This window comes from Sebastes umbrosus, chromosome 18, assembly GCF_015220745.1.
Source record: "Sebastes umbrosus isolate fSebUmb1 chromosome 18, fSebUmb1.pri, whole genome shotgun sequence".
NCBI classification, from domain to species: Eukaryota; Metazoa; Chordata; class Actinopteri; order Perciformes; family Sebastidae; genus Sebastes; species Sebastes umbrosus.
In genome coordinates, this window is record NC_051286.1 from 26,734,230 (window position 1) to 26,754,417 (window position 20,188).

Genomic DNA, 20,188 nt, shown 5'->3' on the forward strand with positions numbered 1-20,188 from the left:
TTATCTGTTGGCCTAAAGTGAAAATATGAAGCTGCACATATTTGAAATGTGTACCACTCCCTCAATGTAGTCCAGAGTAACCTCCTCTTTACTTACTCTGTGTGCAAAATGTATTTTTCCATCATTTTTTCCCCTAAAATTTCAATGTTGACTTTAATAACTGATATTATTTGACCACTAGAAAATATGTTCCCAACATACCAATTGTTTTTCCTTCACTTTTCCCTTCAACTAAAACAATATGAAGGTCCTGAAAAATAAACTAACACTGATGCTATAAAGTTTGGATTCTGCCTCTAAAAACTGACTCATCAGCAGGAGTTTCTTCACTTTTTAAATATGAAATGTCAAATTGGGACATTATAGAACATTTTATGATTAATTATGTGCTTAATATTTTGTGCTATTAATTGTTAAGGACTTTCTTGGCAGAGGTTTCTCTTCCCATGAGACTATAACGGGAACATCTTTTAAATCTAGAAAGGGAAGAGCCACTCATGGGAGAGGATTATGGGATATTGTTCATCCCCCTCTTATTAAAAGTTCACGTGCGCGCGCGCGCGTGTGTGTGTGTATGTGTGTGTGTGTGTGTGTGTTTTGATGGGACGGGTCTCTTTAAGATAAGGTCTTTGGACAGCGTGGGGGTTGAGCAACCAGACCGGGGCTTAAACTACTGACCTGAACAGGAACTTCCTTCCTCGCCTGGTCCGACAAAAAAAAATCCAGTTGCTCCTTTATAAATGGGGACAACGTTGAGCTTCCAGTCTCTGAATCAGCTCCAGATCGTCGAACACCACCACAGACCAACACCGGCTGCTCTTCTAACATCGACACCATGATTCCTACAACACACACACTGCTTATTAGTGTGTTTCTCCTCCTCTGCGGGCTGGACGAAGCGGTCCCGTCTCACTGCGGGCGCCTCCAGGCAGAGGGCGAGGGCGCGCGGGTGAAGTACACCGATCATAAGGACCTCGAGCTGGACGATTCGGAAACGTTCCCGCCAGGTACTCTCGCGGTAACGGGAAAAGTTGGCAGTAAACATCCGGACTCGAAGCACTTGTGTTTCGACAGCACCTGGCTGCGCGCTCCCTGGACCTGCGAGGTGCTACTGGGCGGCTGCGCGCACAACTGCAGCTCCGAGACGCACACCTGCGTGTGTCCCGCGGGGAAGATGCTCCATCCCAACAACATCACCTGCACCGACGGCCCGTGCGAGTTGAACCCGTGCACAGGTGAGGGCCGGGAGTGCGAGACCACCCGGGGAGGAGGGTTCAAGTGCACGTGCAAAGATGGCTTCGTGGAGGAGGACGGAGTGTGCGTGAACGTTGAGATCTGTGATAAGTGTGAGCACATGCTGTGCAACAAATTATACGGGGTTTACAAGTGCGAGTGCCGGAAGGGGTTCAGGGTGTCGGCCCACAACGCCACCAAGTGCCAGGTGATCTGCACCGAGAGGGACTGTCCGGCTATGTGCGTCAAGGACGACAAGCAGGACCGGTACCAGTGTTTCTGTCCCGACGGATACATCCAAGACGTCCCAGACGCCAACAACAGCAGGCCCTTCTGCACCGACATGAACGAGTGCGAGACCAAAGTGTGCGATCACAAGTGCGAGAACTCGTTTGGCGGTTACAGGTGTTTGTGCGACAAGGGGTTCAAGCTGCACGGCGATGGGTACACGTGCGAAGAGGACGAGGAAGACAACGGATCGGGCTCCACTCCTCCTCCATACCCGACGCCAGCCGGCTCCCGCCCAGCCGCGGTGCCCTCTTACATCAAGACCGGCAGCATCCTGGGCATCGCCGTGTTCATGGCGCTGTGCTCGACGCTGTTGTTTTTCCTGATCCGAAACGCGGTCAAGCGGTGCGGCAGATTCGACCTTTCCTCCTTCAAACATCCGGACATCGATATTTTCTACCTGCAGCAGGTGACCACGGAGACGTATAAGAGGTTATCCTTCGACAAGCAGTTTAAAAACGACTCGTGAACACTTTAATTGAGGAAGTATGCTGCTCTTCGACCTTTTTTCTCATGTCACGTTGCACTGCTTTCTTTCCTCAGAGTGTGGACAGGGGAACAGTTGGGACAGTTAGAAAACAACTATGTCATTCATCATGCTCATCCACACCCTCTTCACTTTCAACCTCAAAGTGGAGACCATCTGACCATTCCTCGTATTTTATTCACAGTTTTGAAATATACGTAAGTAAAGGTTTTGCTCTTTTGTTATTTTTTCTTCTACAGTATTGTATTTTAGTTATGCCACATACAAAAAAACAGCCCAGTCGAACAACAGTTCGTGAAATAGTCACGAAATTGAATGTATTGATTCGTGTCCATAGACACAAAATTCACATTTTCTTCGTGATGGCCAGCACAAAATCAGTTCGTATTTAATCCACGTAATTGTGAACTGGGAAGTAAAGAGAGCGGGGAACGCTGCGTATAGGGAGGAGGTCGGGGCGTGTGGGTGGGTAAAAAAAAAACACCAGTCTCTCACCCAGGTGACCGCTGTGGAACCAGAAGTCAAAGTTGATTTATTTGTCACATAACTTCCGTACTTAAAAGGTTCCATATAGTAAAAAGTGAGATTTTCATGTTTTTTATTATAAAGCAGGCTTAAGTCCTATATAAACACTGTGAAAGTATCAAAACACTCAATCCACGGAGAAATACACACAGCCCGTATTCAGAAACTCTGCATTTGAAACAAGCCGTTAGGATTTCTGTCCATTTGTGATTTCACAAATCTACAATGTTTAGACCAATTCACTGTTTTAAACGTAAACATTCTAAATGGGTCCCAGTTTATGTCCTGTTGCAGTGTATGTAAATAACATCAGTTGACAGGATGTAAACATGGACCCAAGCTGTTTCCTAGCAACACAATTCCGTTGCCATAACGTTGAAATGCGCTAAAATGGAGCGTTTCAGACAGAGCGTGAATACAGGTATATTCAAACAGACAGTATGAGGAAAATAATGTGTTTTCTGAACATTAAAGCATGTAAACATGTTTTAGTAGAAACCCAATATACAAACATGAACCTGAAAATGAGCATGATATGGGACCTTTAAGTTACAGCCCTTCAGGAGTTATTTGAACCCAAACCACAATTTTTTCTTAAACCTAACTAAGTAGTTTGTTGCCTAAGCCGAACCAAGTCGATCTATTCTTAAACCTAACTAGCTAACTTTTTTTATTAAAAGGCTGGAGCGGAAATTGACACGTGTCATGTGCAGCTGGACATTTGTAAGGAAAACGCATGAAATATACGTTGTTGAAAATCGTGCTGAGCGTCACGAAAAAAGGGGAATTCGTGTCTATGTACACAAATTCAATAGATTCAATTTCGTGATTGTTTCACGAACTGCCGTGAGACTGTGTTGAAAAAACACAATGTTGGAAAGGCTATTTTCTGGTTTATCAGTTGATGCTATGTAGTGTTAGCTCTCTGAAGCTTTGTTGGTAGCTAGCCAAAAGTGTGTCTGCTCTCCCTGGGATGGTTGAGACAGCATACAGTAATTTATAGTTCCTACCTTGTTGCAAATCAACAAAAAGTCATTACTTTTTAAGTAGTCTGTGAGTTATGGAAGGTTATTTGGTGGCGATACAAAAGTGTCCCAACCGACCCTGCTCTCCCCTGAAGAGCGTGAATAATGTGCCAGAGGGCATAAAAAGCAACAAATCAGCTATTAATATTGATTTATCTCTCATATATATGGAAGCCCATTTCCGCCACTGTGATGATAAAAAAAGATCCTGTAAGTCATTATAATGAGAAACTATCTAAAAATAATGAGAAACTTTTCAATATTTTGACTTAGTATCTGAATATTTGGAGTGAAAAGTCACTATTTTTGTAACTAAGTCAAAATATTGAGATACTAGGTCATTATTTTGAGATACAAAGTCATAATTTTGAGATACAAAGTCAAAATATTGATACAAAGTCAAAATATTAAGATACAAAGTCAAAATATTGAGATACTAAGTCATAATTTTCAGATACTAAGTCATAATTTTGAGATAGTAAGTCAAAATATTGAGATACAAAGTCAAAATATTGAGATACTAAGTCATAATTTTGAGATACTAAGTCAAAATATTAAGATACAAAGTCAAAATATTGAGATACAAAGTCATAATTTTGAGATACAAAGTCAAAATATTGATACAAAGTCAAAATATTGAGATACTAAGTCATAATTTTGAGATACTAAGTCATAATTTTGAGATACAAAGTCAAAATATTGAGATAAAAAGTCAAAATATTGATACAAAGTCAAAATATTAAGATACAAAGTCAAAATATTGAGATAAAAAGTCAAAATATTGAGATAAAAAGTCAAAATATTGATACAAAGTCAAAATATTAAGATACAAAGTCAAAATATTGAGATAAAAAGTCAAAATATTGAGATACAAAGTCAAAATATTGAGATACTAAGTTATAATTTTGAGATACTAAGTCATCATTTTGAGATACTAAGTCATAATTTTGAGATACTAAGTCATTATTTTGAGATAGTTTTTCATTATAATGACTTCTTCTAATCTTTTTTTTTCCATCACAGTGGCGGGAATGGGCTTCCATATAATATATACAGGTTTAGTGCCAATCCGTGTGCCAAGTTAATTTAATTTAATAAGTTAAGTTAATAAGTCAGCTCATTTGAAAATAAAGAATTTCAACTAAAGATAAGTTATGGGCCTTTTAATGTTTATTCATTTTATTTGATATTATTGTTAATGTTTGTTTATTAACTTATCTTCCTGTCATTTTGCAAACCGGGTAAAGCAAGTCGAGTGTCCATGTCCCTGTAAAGTCATAGATGTTGGTCTTGCTTTCTGAATGTATAATGGGTTTCTGTGGGGTATTGTTGTTAATTTGTCTCATACTTATCAACCTTATTGTTGCAGAAACAGGAAAATAGAAACATTTCCTTCTCAATTAAGCCAGTTTTTGGAGTTATAAGATTCTGTTACACAGGAAAAAGTCTACTAGTAATGGTACTAAAAAGTTAGTATGGTCACTTTTTTTAATTATAGAATTTTTTTCCTCAAAAGCTTTACAAATCCAACAATAGAGATCTTTTTTTCAGTGTCTTTGAAAGACACGATTCTCTCATTTCAGAACCAGCTTTATGTTTAATATCACTGTGTTGCTGTCTGATTACACTGTAAAAGGAAAAAATGTGCTTGTCACTCTAATTTTGCATACCGCAGGTTTCATTTTTTGCGTATCGCAATGCTACATTCCACATATTGGTTGTGATATATACTGTATTTGTGAACTACTTCAGTTAAATCTTTTATCTTTTGGTAAAATTACACAAATTTTTAGTATTGATAAAAGTTGTCTTTAGTCAAATGCACATTATTATTTGCTCGCGTCTTTGTGTGTTACACTCACTGTGACTGATGTCTGCTGCTATATGATACATGGTTTTGCATTTGGATTCGTGACATTTTGACACAGATACTGTCTCTGATGTCTAGCTTTGAAGCGGACCACTATTTGTTTTGGGATGTGTCAGTTGCTATATGAACTGTTTCTGATGCATATTTAAAGGTCCCATATTGTAAAAAGTAATTTTTCCAGGTCTTTTATATTATAAAGCAGGTTCAAGTGCTATATAAATACTGTTAAACTATCAAAACACTCAATATATGGAGAAACACACACACAGCCTGTAGTCAGAAACTGCGCGTCTGAAACAAGCCGTCAGGATTTCTGTCCATTTGTGATGTCACAGATATATAATATTTAGACCGTTACACGGTTTTAAACATAAACATTCTAAATGTGTCCCAGTTTATTTGTTGTTGCTGTGTATGTAAATAACATCAGCTGACAGGAAGTTAACATGGACCCAAGCTGTTGCCTAGCAACGCGATTCTGTTGCAATTGCATTGAAATGTACTAAAACGGAGCGTCTCAGACAGAGGGTAAATACAGGTATATTCAAGCAGACAGTATAAGGAAAATAATGGTTTTTTTTAAACATTAAAGTATGTAAACATGTTCTAGTTAGAAACATAAAATACAAGCATGAACCTGAAAATGAGCATGATATGGGACCTTTAAACATATTGGTATGTCTGGGTGCATCATTTAGAAGCAAATCCACATTCTGTTCCAATTGTGACTCTGCGGGTCCTGATTTGGGAAACCCAATTCATTCTAAGACTACAATAATACTGTACACACACTGCAAATACTTACAAATGAAACCGTTACAATTCAGTTGGGTCATGTGCATTATCAGAACATTAGCAGTATAACTGAATTACATGTTATTCACTGATAACGCTGTGCTGGCTGGACATTGCTGCCACTGACATTCAAGTTGAATGTCGGTAACTTCACTGTATAACAGACTGCTCGCGGAGCCACAGACGCTGCACTGTAGATCAACTAAACAAGAATGTAAAACTGTGCTGCTACGTATAGGAAAACACACATTTGCACCTCGTTCTAATATGCCCAGTAGCCACTATATATATATATATATATATATATATAGGGATATTGTATATGTCTGTATAACAGGCTCACTGCAAGCTTTCACTTGATGCAATGTTTGGTTTTTGTGTTGGTGAATATGTCACTGTTGAATTATAAATAAAGTGATAAAGACTAAAACATGGTGTGAGACCAACAAAAGGCTTGTTTATCTTTACATTTATACATATATATATATATAGAGAGAGAGAGAGAGAGAGCTTAAGTCCTATATGAATACTGTGAAAGTATCGAAACACTCAATCCACGAAGAAATACACAGAGCCCGTATTCAGAAACTGCATTAGAAACAAGCTGTCAGGATTTCTGTCAATTTGTGATGTCACAAATATATAATATTTAGACCCTTTACACAGATTTAAAGGTAAACATTCTAAATGTGTCCCAGTTTATTCCTGGTTACGGTGTATGTGAATGTCATCAGCTGACAAGAAGGACACATGGACCCAAGCTGTTGCAATTCCATCGCAATTCCGTCAAAATGCACTAAAACGGAGCGTTTCAGACAGAGGGTAAATACAGACAAATTGAGGCCAACAGTTTGAGGGAAATAAAGTTTTTTTTTAACATTACAGCATGTAAATATGTTCTAGTAGAAACAATTATACAATACAATTCAAAATACTGTCAAAAATACAGTTTTTGAGATACAATTCTGAAATTTACCCCCCTACATCTACCGTGAGCTCAAAATGTTGTAATTTATTTTCATGAACATCGGAGCTTTATTTAGCGAGAATTTGCAGTAGCTGTGTACATTAGTGTTTACACCAAAACCTTCTGATACACTGTGGGCTCAATTTTTGATCATTTAAAAAATCTGTCTTGATGGTTTGTGGAGGACAGTTGTAGAGCAGGTCGTCCACCAATCGGTAGGTCGGTGTTCGATCCCCGGCTGCTCCGGTCACATGTCGATGTGTCCTTGAGCAAGACGCTTAACCCCAAACTGCTCTCTAAGGCATAGACATCGGTGTGCGAATGAGTATTAGAGTATTTAGATCAGGTTATTTAGGGTATTTAGCCATCAGTGTATGGATGTGTGTGTGAATGTGTGAATGCTGACATGAAGTGAAAAGCGCTTTGAGTGGTCGGAAGAGAAAAGCTGCTATATAAATGCAAATCCATTTACCATTTACCATGACAATCTGGAGATGCAACGCAGCGAGTTTGGTGTCAATTGAGCAAACAATGTGGGAGGTTTAATAAGTTTTACAGTTTTTTAGACAACAGAATGATGGACTTCATAATTCCTGTCAGGTGCAAGCATCTGAACATTTCTGCAAACTCGGGCTACATGTTGTTGTAGTAAGTTGTAGCATGTACGGCTGATTTGTTATGAATTGTCAAAGTTTTAAACTTTAGACGCCTGCCATAGCGCCACCATCAGGACTATTGGCCCACAAAGCCAGTTGACAACGTTTGGTATAGGACTGGACATATGTGCAAAGCTTGGTTTATTTTCATGCATGAGAAGGCAGATTTCCGAGGAAGGAGAAGAAGAATATTGACAAAAACGTGAGGGACCAGCAGCCCAGCTGCCCGGCCCCTAATAATACATCAGAGGTGTGAGGAAGAGAAACTGGGGGAGAAGAGCACTTAGAAAATAAACCTTCCTTTGCATTGTCACTGTTTCCTCTTACTCCTTTAGAACATAACACAATCAGATATTTTATCGTGTTATTCCCAAAACAAAAAAAAAATTATTTCTGTATCTCTGCTTGGGGCGGCTGTGGCTCAGAGGGTAGAGCAGGTCGTCCACCAATCGGTAGGTCGGTGGTTCGATCCCCAGCGGCTCCAGGTCACATGTCGATGTGTCCTTGAGCAAGACACTTAGCCCCAAATTGCATAAGCTATCGGTGTGTGAATGAGTATTCAGATTAGATCCTGATGGGCAAAGTTGGCTCCTTAGCAGCCTCTGCCATCAGTGTACGAATGTATGTGTGAATGGGTGAATGCTGACATGTAGTGTAAAGCACTTTGAGTGGTCGGAAGACTAGAAAAGCGCTAAATAAAAGCAAGTCCATTTACTGCTGACCTCTTGTCTCAGATGAAAATCAACACATTATAACACAATAATGCCTTTTATGTCCAGAAAACCTCTAAAACAAGTCAAATGTGTCGGGAAAGTGGAACTACGTCCCATAACTGTCAGAATTTGAACCTCAAGAAAAACAACGAGAATATAAACTCCTGGTTCCCATTTAGTGAAGAGTGGAGTTGGGAGGGGCTTCTGCAAATAGTTGGGAAAATGCCCCTCCACCCCCCCACCCCTTGCGTGCGCACGGCTTCGCTGCGTACATGCGTAAAGGCCGTGCGTAATTGTTGATGTGGTCCGCCGTGCAGAGGAGAAAGTTAGTGTAGAGACAGTGAGAGCAGCTCAGCGGGCTGATTACCAGAGACTTCCTTCCTCCTCCGGGTCCGGGTCCGGGTACTAACATGGAGTTGGAGTTGGGGGGGGGTTATTATAAATGCGAGGAACATATTGTGTCAAACAAACAAGCTCACAGACTGCTGGCACGCGCAAGAAGTTGAACGGACGCACCCCGAGGTTCCAACATGAAGGATGTTACCGGACTCTGTGTGTTGGTGTTGAGTCTCCTGCTGGGAGGAACCGGAGGGACCGATCCGGACAGCGGGTACTGCATCGGGACCCGGTGCTTCACCGTGTTCACAGAGCCCAGCGACTTCACCACGGCAAGGGACCAATGCACAGCTCGGGGAGGACACTTAATGACAGTGCGGTCCACCGTGTCCAATGATGTCCTGCAGATCCTGCTGGGGAACCTCATGGGCCGGTTCTGGATCGGTCTACATCTGCAGACCGGCTGCCCGGACCCTGCTGCCGAGCTGAGAGGCTTCCAATGGGTCACCGGAGACCAGGAGACCGACTTCTCCAAATGGCCGCAGAGCTTCAACAGCAGCTGCTCTCCTCCTCCTCCTCGCTGTGTCTCCGTGTCCTCAGAGGACGAGTTCACATGGACCCAGGAGCCGTGCGGAGAACCCGCGGCCGGGTTCCTCTGCGAGTACGGCTTCACGAACCCGTGTGAGAGTCTAACGGCCGCGCAGGGCGAGTCCGTCTCCTACAGGACCCCCATGGGGTTCGTGTCTGAGGACGCGCTGTCCCTGCCCCCCGGGACCACCGCGGTCCGGATGCCAGCAGAGACCAAGTACGTGTGTTTCTCGGAGCAGTGGCTGCAGGCGCCCTGGAGCTGCGAGATCAAAGAGGGCGGCTGCGAGCACAAGTGCGCGGTGGACCAGGACAACCAGCCGGCCTGCTACTGTCCACCGGGCCAGGCCGTCCACCCGGGGAACCGGGTCACCTGCGAGGAGACACCGGAGGACGACCCGTGTCTGTCTCTGCGCTGCGAGCACGTCTGCCACAAGGACGGGGACAACTACACGTGCATGTGCGACCATGGCTTCAAGCTGGCGCGGGACGGCAGGGCGTGCGTGGACTTCAACGACTGCACGGACGAGCGCCAGTGTCCCGGGGACAACTCCGCGTGCGTCAACACCGTTGGCGGGTTCCAGTGCGTGTGCGAGGACGGATACAAGATGTCCAACGGGCTGTGCGTCGACGTGGACGAGTGCGCGTCCGCTCCGTGCGAGCACATGTGCGCCAACAGCCCCGGCAGCTACCAGTGCTCGTGTTATGACGGATATAAAGAGGACCCGAAGACACCCAATAAGTGTGTCCTCCACTGCGGACATGAGGAATGTCCTGCTGAGTGCGACCCCAACGACCGGTTCCAATGCTACTGTCCGGACGGCTACATAGCGGAGGAGAGGACCGACCACACGGTCTGCATCGACATAGACGAGTGCTCCTTCTTCTACTGCGACCAGGACTGCAGGAACACGTTCGGCAGCTACGTGTGCACGTGCTCTCCGGGGTACACACTAGTGGGACAGTACCGGTGCGTGAAGAACGAGGACGACACGGAGACAGACGGGGGGATGGAGGGATCCGGAGCGAGTCCGAGTCCGGGTCCGAGCATCCCCACATCTGCAACATCAGGGGTGCCACACCCGGATCCAGATCCGGATCCGACCAGGCAGCCGTCCTCGGGGGTGTCGGTGGGGGGTCTCGTGGGGATCATAGTGTGCACTGTGTGTTTCATCGTGTTCCTGGTGTTTCTGGCTCATCACATCTTTAACAGCAAAGGGAAGATGGAGAGCAGCAAAGCTCCGGAGGAAGAAGCGCACCGGTTAGAGCAGGTGAAGAGTGATGAGTAGAGAAAAGAAAGAAGAAAAAGACAGTTGAAGTAAACGACATGTGAATGTACAGGTGAAAAGCACAGAGACAGTTTTGACAGGTTTTTGAAATGATGTAGATTTCTCAGCCAAACGATTAGCGACAGATATCCACTGCCTTGGAGGAGGACTGGTTTTTATCTGCCGTTCAGCTCATACAACACCAGATGCAATGTAGTAAAAGGTGACAAAGAACTTTTTTTTTTTTTGCTGGAACATCATGAAATTATAAAAAAAAGTGAATGAAGAACATTCAGTTTTTTTCTTTTTATAGCCCTCTCAGCTCAATGTGGCCTCAGACACAGGCCGACTGCTCCACCCTGTGGAGAAACAAGAGACCTACAGGTCAAACAACCTCACAGTTCACCACTACATTTCAATTCATTTTTTATATGGCGTCAAATCATAACAGAAGTTATTTCGGGACGCTTTTTATATAGAGCAGGTCTGGACTAGGCCTGTGTATTGGAAAGAATCTGGCGACACGATCATGATACAGGGGTTATAATACAATATATTGCGATACTGTAAGCAAGGCAATGTATTGCGATTTCTTTTATCTAATTTGGGGATAACTGTCATAGTATAAAGAACACACAACCATATGCATAAAATCTGAGTAAAATACACTGAGAGCATGCATCTCTTTGCCAATGAAATAAAGTATTGACTGAGTTAATCTTTGCATGTGAACTTATTTATTAAAATGTTTTTGAGAAACAATATAGTATCACTAAACATAATATGCCGATATTCGTTTTGTTTTTTTTAGATATTTTCTTACACTCCTAGTCTAGACCTGGGGTTCTCAACCTTTTGTAACTTGAGGCCCACTTCTAATTGTTAAAAAATTCCACCTTAAACCACAAATAAATGAGAAACTGGGCTATAAATAATGTGTTATGCCACTATCCGCTGTACTGACCCACATCAATATTCAGCTTACCCTCACCCACCACTGTCTGCCTTTATGAATCCAAAGTATTCAGGGTCATATTTCCTCACCACACGATTTGAGCTTTTACCGGTGCAGGGTTGTCTCCAAAACGACATTTTTGTTTAAAAAAACTGCTCCATTTTGTGCCACTGCATCCGAGAACGTTAGTTATGTCTGTAAAGGGGAGACTAGTGGGTACCCACAGAACCCGTTTTCAAGGGTCCCCTTTTGAAAATGGCAATGCCGGTTTGACCTCCCCAACATTATTTAGTGCTCTTCCCGACAAGCTAGCACGGTCGGCAACCAATGTACTCCTTAGGTTTTTGTACTTTCACATGATACCAGTATTTTCACTCTAGCTTTAAAGGTCCCATATCGTGCTCATTTTCAGGTTCATACTTGTATTTTGTATTTCTACTAGAACATGTTTACATGCTGTAATGTTAAAAAAAAACTTTATTTTCCTCATACTGTCTGCCTGAATATACCTGTATTCACCCTCTGTCTGAATCACTCCGTTTTAGCACATTTCAACGGAATTGCGTTGCTACGCAACAGTTTGGGTCCATGTTTACTTCCTGTCAGCTGATTTTATTTACATATGCTGCAACAGGAAATAAACTGGGACACATTTAGAATGTTTATGTTTAAAACCATGTAATGGTCTAAATATTGTAGATTTGTGACATCACAAATGGACAGAAATCCTAACGGCTTGTTTCAAACGCACAATTTCTGAATACGGGCTGTGTGTTTCTCCGTATATTGAGCGTTTTGATAGTTTAACAGTATTTATATAGCACTCAAACCTGCGTTAAAATATAAAAGATATGAAAATCTCACTTTTAAAAATATGGGACCTTTAAAACTGAACGCGCTACAACCCCTGAAAGGCAGTTGGATTTTAAAGAGGTTAATCTAACCATTTGGCAGTACCTCCGTGTCCCACTAGATGGCGCTCTGAGGCTCAGTGGTTGAGAAAAGCTGGTCTAGACCATACTCTATAATTTAGAGACCCAACAGGAGATCCCCCCATGAGCATGCATTCTAATGCAACAATTGCAAGAAAAAAACTCCCCTTTAACGGATAGAAACCTTGGGCAGAACCCAGCTCTGCATCGACTGGTTGGGTCATAATGAACCCCGCTAAAGTAATGTCCTCCACACACATGACTCAGCAAGCACACATAAAGCCTAGATAACGTGTTAAAAGGATGTACGTTTTTATGTAGGGGAGAGTGGGGTCGGTTGGGCCACTTTTGTATCAACACCAAATAACCTTCCGTTACTCACAGACTACTTGAGCAATAATGAAATTAATGTGATCCCTGAACATATACAGGTGTCTGCTAACAATTTATCAATTTTAATTTAGAGCCAAACCCAAATGTGACAGGCACAATTTTGTTAAATGTACAAGGAGTACATTTTCCCAAAATTCTGCCTCCCCAGGACAGTTGGAAGGGTTGGTTACAGATACATACGGAAGCCCTGAAAGGCAAGTGAGAATTTTATTTTTTTCTGGTGATCCATTTTCTAAGAAAAATATTTTCTCTCCTGTGTTAATGACTTATGAACAGGAAGATTTTTTTTTTTTGCCAGGATAATCTTTCTAGTCCCTTTTTTTGTCTGTGAAATAGGTAAAAAAGAAATTGAGGCGGATTTTTCTAAGTTACTTTTTTTTTACTCTTAGGGGAAACCACGGAAGCCCTGAAAGGTAACTGCCTAAAAAAAATGTAAAAAAAAAAAGCTTTTTCCACTTGTTTTCAGACAAAAAAAGGAACTTAGAAAGATTATCCTGGCAAAAAAAAGTAAAGGAGAGAAAATATTTTAGATCAGACTTAGAAAATAGATCACCAGAGAAAAAAAAAAGAATTCTCACTTGCCCTTCAGGGCAAATACAGGTGTCTACGAACAATTCATCAAGTTTTTTAGAGCCCAATCCAAATGCAAAAGACACAATTTTGTTAAACGAACAAGGAGTACATTTTCCCCAAATTCTGCTTCCCTGGGAAGGATGGAACACCTTGTTCTGGGATTATATATATATATATATATATATATATATATATATATATACAGTATATATATATAGAAGTAGTAGTAGTAGTAGTAGTAATTACACTACTCCTACCTGCTAATTCTGCTGCTACTAGTATCCTACTTGGTTGTTGCATGGAACCAAGTAAATTTACTCAAGTACAGTCCTAAAGTCCAGATTTGAGGTACTTGTACTAGCAGCAGTAGTAGTAGCAGTAGAGGGAGAAGTAGTAGTAGTGGGATCAGCAACAGTAGTAGTCAGTGGTGGAATGTAACTAAATATATTTACTCAAGTACTGTACTTAAGTACAAAGTTGAGGTACTTTACTTGAGTCTTTTCTTTTCATGCAACGTTCTACTTATATTCTACTACATCTCAGAGAGAAGTAATATTACATATTATTCATTTATCTGACAGCTTGAATTATTTTACAAATGACCTTTTTCTTGTCAATTTCCATATCTCAGTAATTTATGAAAATATGATATAAATATAATTTTACAAATGTTTTTCTTTTTCTGAAAGAAATGTGTGAACACGTGACATTGTAAACATAAGGTGTTTAAAATTAGACCGCAATTTTTTTTCACTTTAAATTATGTATTTTATCCCAGAACAAGGGATAAATAAAAAAAACGTCCTGGGGAGGCAGAATTTTGGGAAAATATACTCCCTGTATACGTTTAACAAAATTGTGCTTTTTACGTCTGGGTTGGGATCTAAATTAAAATTGATAAATTGTTAGCAGACAACCATATCTGTTCAGGGATCACATTATTTTCATTACTGTTCAAGTAGTCTGTGAGTAATAAGACACAAAGTTACGCCCCGTCCAGTGGACCAACTCATTTCGGAAAAAATTAAACATATATTTTTTTGATCCTGTTTGAATTGCACCATGAATCACACATGTGATGTTTGTCACACAATTCTGAAAGTCAATAAAGCTGCAGTTTGTTGTAAAACTGTCGAAGTATCAGACTGTGAAAATACGTAATTAGAAAGACGACACACCCAAAAGTCGTGAAAGTGACGTCGCTCTCTCTCTTCCTCGCTTCATTTCATTTCATGGTTTATTTGATAGGGACGAATACAAAGTACATAGACAACTTAAAAAGGGCTATCTGATGCCAGTATCATAGTGCTTATAGCGGCTGCTAATTTGCAACACCTTTTTGTGAAAATAAGAGATTAAAACAGGAATGAGTACAGGAAAAATAAATAAATACAATAAAACAACACATTTAAAAACTAGACGAGTACAGGTTTGTCGCTGAATTAAAAAGGATTTGGTTGCTCTTTTAAAAGTGGTAAAGTTTGCAGCAAATTTCAAGTGATCAGGTAGCGAGTTTCCCAGAAAAAGTTGTCTGAGCAAAAGATGTTTTGCAGACTTGAACTTTACAGTAGCCACTTGAAGCTGCTCTGGAGGATCTGCTACAGCTCTGTAACTTAACATCTTGTATTTACACAAAATGCGGCAATGATGGTACCTTATTTGCTTTTTGTCCAAGATTTTCAAGGCCCCGTTGTAAAGACACTCTATGGATTTTACTACAGACTGGTTGGCCTGGGACCAGGCAACCAAACCACAGGACAGATGTAAGAAAATCATTGAATTTAGAAACAGCAAGGCACAGTCAAATGTCAAGCAATTGCTTATAATACTAAAACAGCTAAGGTTAGCCTTTATCGTTTTACAAATCTTTTTAGCATGACTATTAAAGTTTAACTGAGAATCTAAAATTGTCCCTAAATACTTCACCTCTGTTACTTGTTCTCATGAACTCACACCAGCAACCGTTCTGATCATTCTTTCCCTTCCCAGCTGGGGCGGCAGTAGCTCAGTCCATAGAGACTTGGCTTGGGAACTGGAGGATTGCCGGTTCAAGTCCCTGCATGGACCAAGTACTTAGTGGGAACGGTTAGCTGGAGAGATGCCAGTTTGCCTCTAGGGGACTGCTGAGGTGCCCTTGAGCAAAGCACCAAACTCCCAACAGTTTGGGGCGCCTGTCAGAGGCAGCCCCTTCGCTCTGACATCTCTTCATTAATGCATGTAGGTCCTGTCTGTGCATGTGTGTGTATTTCGGGCCTGTGTGTACTGTGTAAATAACAGAGTGAAAAAATTTAATTTTAATAAAGTGCCGTTCTTCTTCTTCTTCTAAAAACACCAGGTGCATGGAACATAGCAGTTAGCTAGTTAGCTAGTGTTGGTGACGTATATATTGTGCAAGACGAGAGATGTAGTTCACTGAGCGGTTTCACACAAAACTAAATGATACGTACAAACTGTTACTTTCTTGACTTGCAAAATTCTGTTTTACTGACCGATGCAGGCGAGCACCAGATACCCTTTCACATTTGTTCTGTTTTTTGTCCAAAACTAAATATTTTCTGGCAGTCAATATTTAAAACCTTTTCAGATGTTTTGGAAGTGCCCGTAGAACCTTCTGCTATTACTGCAGTATTTGGAGTAGCACCACAAGATATACATCTCAGTCGCCAGGTTGAGAAGTACCCTCCAACCTTTAAGATGTGGATTAAAGATCTCATACATCAATTGGTGTTGGAGAAGATTCACTATACTACAAGAGTGTGTGCTCAGAAATGTTGTGCTAGACCTTTTTTAATTTATAAAGAAAAAATGGATATCACTGACATTGAAGTTTTGAACTGCTGATCCCATATTACATATAATTCACAACTTATGCTTCTACTTAAGTTTTTTTGTTTTTGTTTGTTTATTTGTTTATTTTTTCTTTTTGTTTTTGGTTCTTTCCTCCGTTTTTTCTGTGTGTCTCATCTTCGTTTCTATCGGATTGAATTAATTTATATGTATAAATGTAATTGTTTATGAAATTAACTCTGCTTTTTTTAATGGTGCAGTAATATTGTTATAGGGATGGGGGAGGGGGGTTATAATGTGTTTGTATAATTATTTCTGTGATTTATTGGATTCTGTACAGAATACCAATAAAAAGACTTTGAGCAAAAAATATATATATATATATTTGTCCCTTGCATATTTTTAACGAAATAAGATCCCATGGGGTCCATCAGAAGGGACTTCGCATGGGGTCCTTCAGATGGGACTTCGCCTCCCTATGAAGGCTGGTAGTAGTATTAGCAATAGTAGCCTAGTATTGCAGCAGTAGTAGACTAGTAGTATCAGCAGTAGCCTAGTATTGTAGCAGTAGTAGACTAGTATAATTAGCAGTAGTAGACTAGTATTGTAGCAGTAGTAGACTAGTAGTATCAGCAGTAGCCTAGTATTGTAGCAGTAGTAGACTAGTAGTATCAGCAGTAGCCTAGTATTGTAGCAGTAGTAGACTAGTAGTATCAGCAGTAGCCTAGTATTGTAGCAGTAATAGACTAGTATAATTAGCAATAGTAGACTAGTATTGTAGCAGTAATAGACTAGTATAATTAGCAGTAGTAGCCTAGTATAATTAGCAGTAGTAGACTAGTATTGTAGGAGTAGTAGACTAGTATTGTAGCAGTAGTAGACTAGTATAATTAGAAGTAGTAGCCTAGTATTGTAGCAGTAGTAGACTAGTATAATTAGCAGTAGTAGACTAGTATTGTAGCAGTAATAGACTAGTATAATTAGCAGTAGTAGACTAGTATAATTAGCAGTAGTAGACTAGTATTGTAGCAGTAGTAGACTAGTATAATTAGCAGTAGTAGACTAGTATAATTAGCAGTAGTAGACTAGTATTGTAGCAGTAGTAGACTAGTATAATTAGCAGTAGTAGACTAGTATAATTAGCAGTAGTAGACTAGTAGTATCAGCAGTAGCCTAGTATTGTAGCAGTAGTAGACTAGTATAATTAGCAGTAGTAGACTAGTATTTTAGCAGTAGTAGACTAGTATAATTAGCAGTAGTAGCCTAGTATAATTAGCAGTAGTAGACTAGTATTGTAGCAGTAGTAGACTAGTATTGTAGCAGTAGTAGACTAGTATTGTAGCAGTAATAGACTAGTATAATTAGCAGTAGTAGACTAGTATTGTAGCAGTAGTAGACTAGTATTGTAGCAGTAGTAGACTAGTATAATTAGCAGTAGTAGCCTAGTATAATTAGCAGTAGTAGACTAGTATTGTAGCAGTAGTAGACTAGTATTGTAGCAGTAGTAGACTAGTATTGTAGCAGTAATAGACTAGTATAATTAGCAGTAGTAGACTAGTATAATTAGCAGTAGTAGACTAGTATAATTAGCAGTAGTAGACTAGTATAATTAGCAGTAGTAGACTAGTAGTATCAGCAGTAGCCTAGTATTGTAGCAGTAGTAGACTAGTAGTATCAGCAGTAGCCTAGTACTGTAGCAGTAGTAGACTAGTAGTATCAGCAGTAGCCTAGTATTGTAGCAGTAGTAGACTAGTAGTATCAGCAGTAGCCTAGTATTGTAGCAGTAGTAGACTAGTATAATTAGCAGTAGTAGACTAGTATTGTAGCAGTAGTAGACTAGTATTGTAGCAGTAATAGACTAGTATAATTAGCAGTAGTAGACTAGTATTGTAACAGTAGTAGACTAGTATAATTAGCAGTAGTAGCCTAGTATAATTAGCAGTAGTAGACTAGTATTGTAGCAGTAGTAGACTAGTATAATTAGAAGTAGTAGCCTAGTATTGTAGCAGTAGTAGACTAGTAGTATCAGCAGTAGCCTAGTATTGTAGCAGTAATAGACTAGTATAATTAGCAATAGTAGACTAGTATTGTAGCAGTAATAGACTAGTATAATTAGCAATAGTAGACTAGTATTGTAGCAGTAATAGACTAGTATTGTAGCAGTAGTAGACTAGTATAATTAGCAGTAGTAGACTAGTATAATTAGCAGTAGTAGACTAGTATTGTAGCAGTAGTAGACTAGTATAATTAGAAGTAGTAGCCTAGTATTGTAGCAGTAATAGACTAGTATAATTAGCAATAGTAGACTAGTATTGTAGCAGTAATAGACTAGTATAATTAGCAATAGTAGACTAGTATTGTAGCAGTAATAGACTAGTATAATTAGCAGTAGTAGCCTAGTATAATTAGCAGTAGTAGACTAGTATTGTAGGAGTAGTAGACTAGTATTGTAGCAGTAGTAGACTAGTATAATTAGCAGTAGTAGCCTAGTATTGTAGCAGTAGTAGACTAGTATAATTAGCAGTAGTAGCCTAGTATTGTAGCAGTAGTAGACTAGTATAATTAGCAGTAGTAGACTAGTATTGTAGCAGTAATAGACTAGTATAATTAGCAGTAGTAGACTAGTATAATTAGCAGTAGTAGACTAGTATTGTAGCAGTAGTAGACTAGTATTGTAGCAGTAGTAGACTAGGATAATTAGCAGTAGTAGACTAGTATTGTAGCAGTAGTAGACTAGTATAATTAGCAGTAGTAGACTAGTATTGTAGCAGTAGTAGACTAGTATTGTGGCAGTAGTAGACTAGTATTGTAGCAGTAATAGACTAGTATAATTAGCAGTAGTAGACTAGTATTGTAGCAGTAGTAGACTAGTATTGTGGCAGTAGTAGACTAGTATTGTAGCAGTAATAGACTAGTATAATTAGCAGTAGTAGACTAGTATTGTAGCAGTAGTAGACTAGTATTGTGGCAGTAGTAGACTAGTATTGTAGCAGTAATAGACTAGTATAATTAGCAGTAGTAGACTAGTATTGTAGCAGTAGTAGACTAGTATTGTAGCAGTAGTAGACTAGTATAATTAGCAGTAGTAGCCTAGTATTGTAGCAGTAGTAGACTAGTATAATTAGCAGTAGTAGCCTAGTATTGTAGCAGTAGTAGACTAGTATAATTAGCAGTAGTAGACTAGTATTGTAGGAGTAGTAGACTAGTATTGTAGCAGTAGTAGACTAGTATAATTAGAAGTAGTAGCCTAGTATTGTAGCAGTAGTAGACTAGTATAATTAGCAGTAGTAGACTAGTATTGTAGCAGTAATAGACTAGTATAATTAGCAGTAGTAGACTAGTATAATTAGCAGTAGTAGACTAGTATTGTAGCAGTAGTAGACTAGTATAATTAGCAGTAGTAGACTAGTATAATTAGCAGTAGTAGACTAGTATTGTAGCAGTAGTAGACTAGTATAATTAGCAGTAGTAGACTAGTATAATTAGCAGTAGTAGACTAGTAGTATCAGCAGTAGCCTAGTATTGTAGCAGTAGTAGACTAGTATAATTAGCAGTAGTAGACTAGTATTTTAGCAGTAGTAGACTAGTATTGTAGCAGTAGTAGACTAGTATTGTAGCAGTAGTAGACTAGTATTGTAGCAGTAATAGACTAGTATAATTAGCAGTAGTAGACTAGTATTGTAGCAGTAGTAGACTAGTATTGTAGCAGTAGTAGACTAGTATAATTAGCAGTAGTAGCCTAGTATAATTAGCAGTAGTAGACTAGTATTGTAGCAGTAGTAGACTAGTATTGTAGCAGT

At 39.9% G+C, this 20,188-nt stretch overlaps 2 protein-coding genes across 2 annotated transcripts; both read left to right on the forward strand.

Moving 5' to 3' along the window:
• The first annotated feature begins 495 nt into the window (after nucleotides 1–495).
• LOC119477410 (thrombomodulin-like) lies at nucleotides 496–2,796 on the forward strand. The gene has a single exon (XM_037751504.1). The coding sequence runs from the start codon at nucleotides 836–838 to the stop codon at nucleotides 1,988–1,990; it is 1,155 nt and encodes a 384-aa protein (XP_037607432.1). The 5' UTR covers nucleotides 496–835; the 3' UTR covers nucleotides 1,991–2,796.
• A 6,058-nt stretch (nucleotides 2,797–8,854) lies between these two features.
• On the forward strand, nucleotides 8,855–11,466 carry LOC119477404 (thrombomodulin-like). Its single transcript, XM_037751493.1, has one exon. The coding sequence runs from the start codon at nucleotides 9,090–9,092 to the stop codon at nucleotides 10,767–10,769; it is 1,680 nt and encodes a 559-aa protein (XP_037607421.1). The 5' UTR covers nucleotides 8,855–9,089; the 3' UTR covers nucleotides 10,770–11,466.
• Nucleotides 11,467–20,188: the final 8,722 nt, after the last annotated feature.

Coding starts and splice junctions, on each gene's coding strand:
- LOC119477410 (XM_037751504.1), top strand. CDS start 836: ATGATTCCTACAACACACACACTGCTTATTAGTGTGTTTCTCCTCCTC.
- LOC119477404 (XM_037751493.1), top strand. CDS start 9,090: ATGAAGGATGTTACCGGACTCTGTGTGTTGGTGTTGAGTCTCCTGCTG.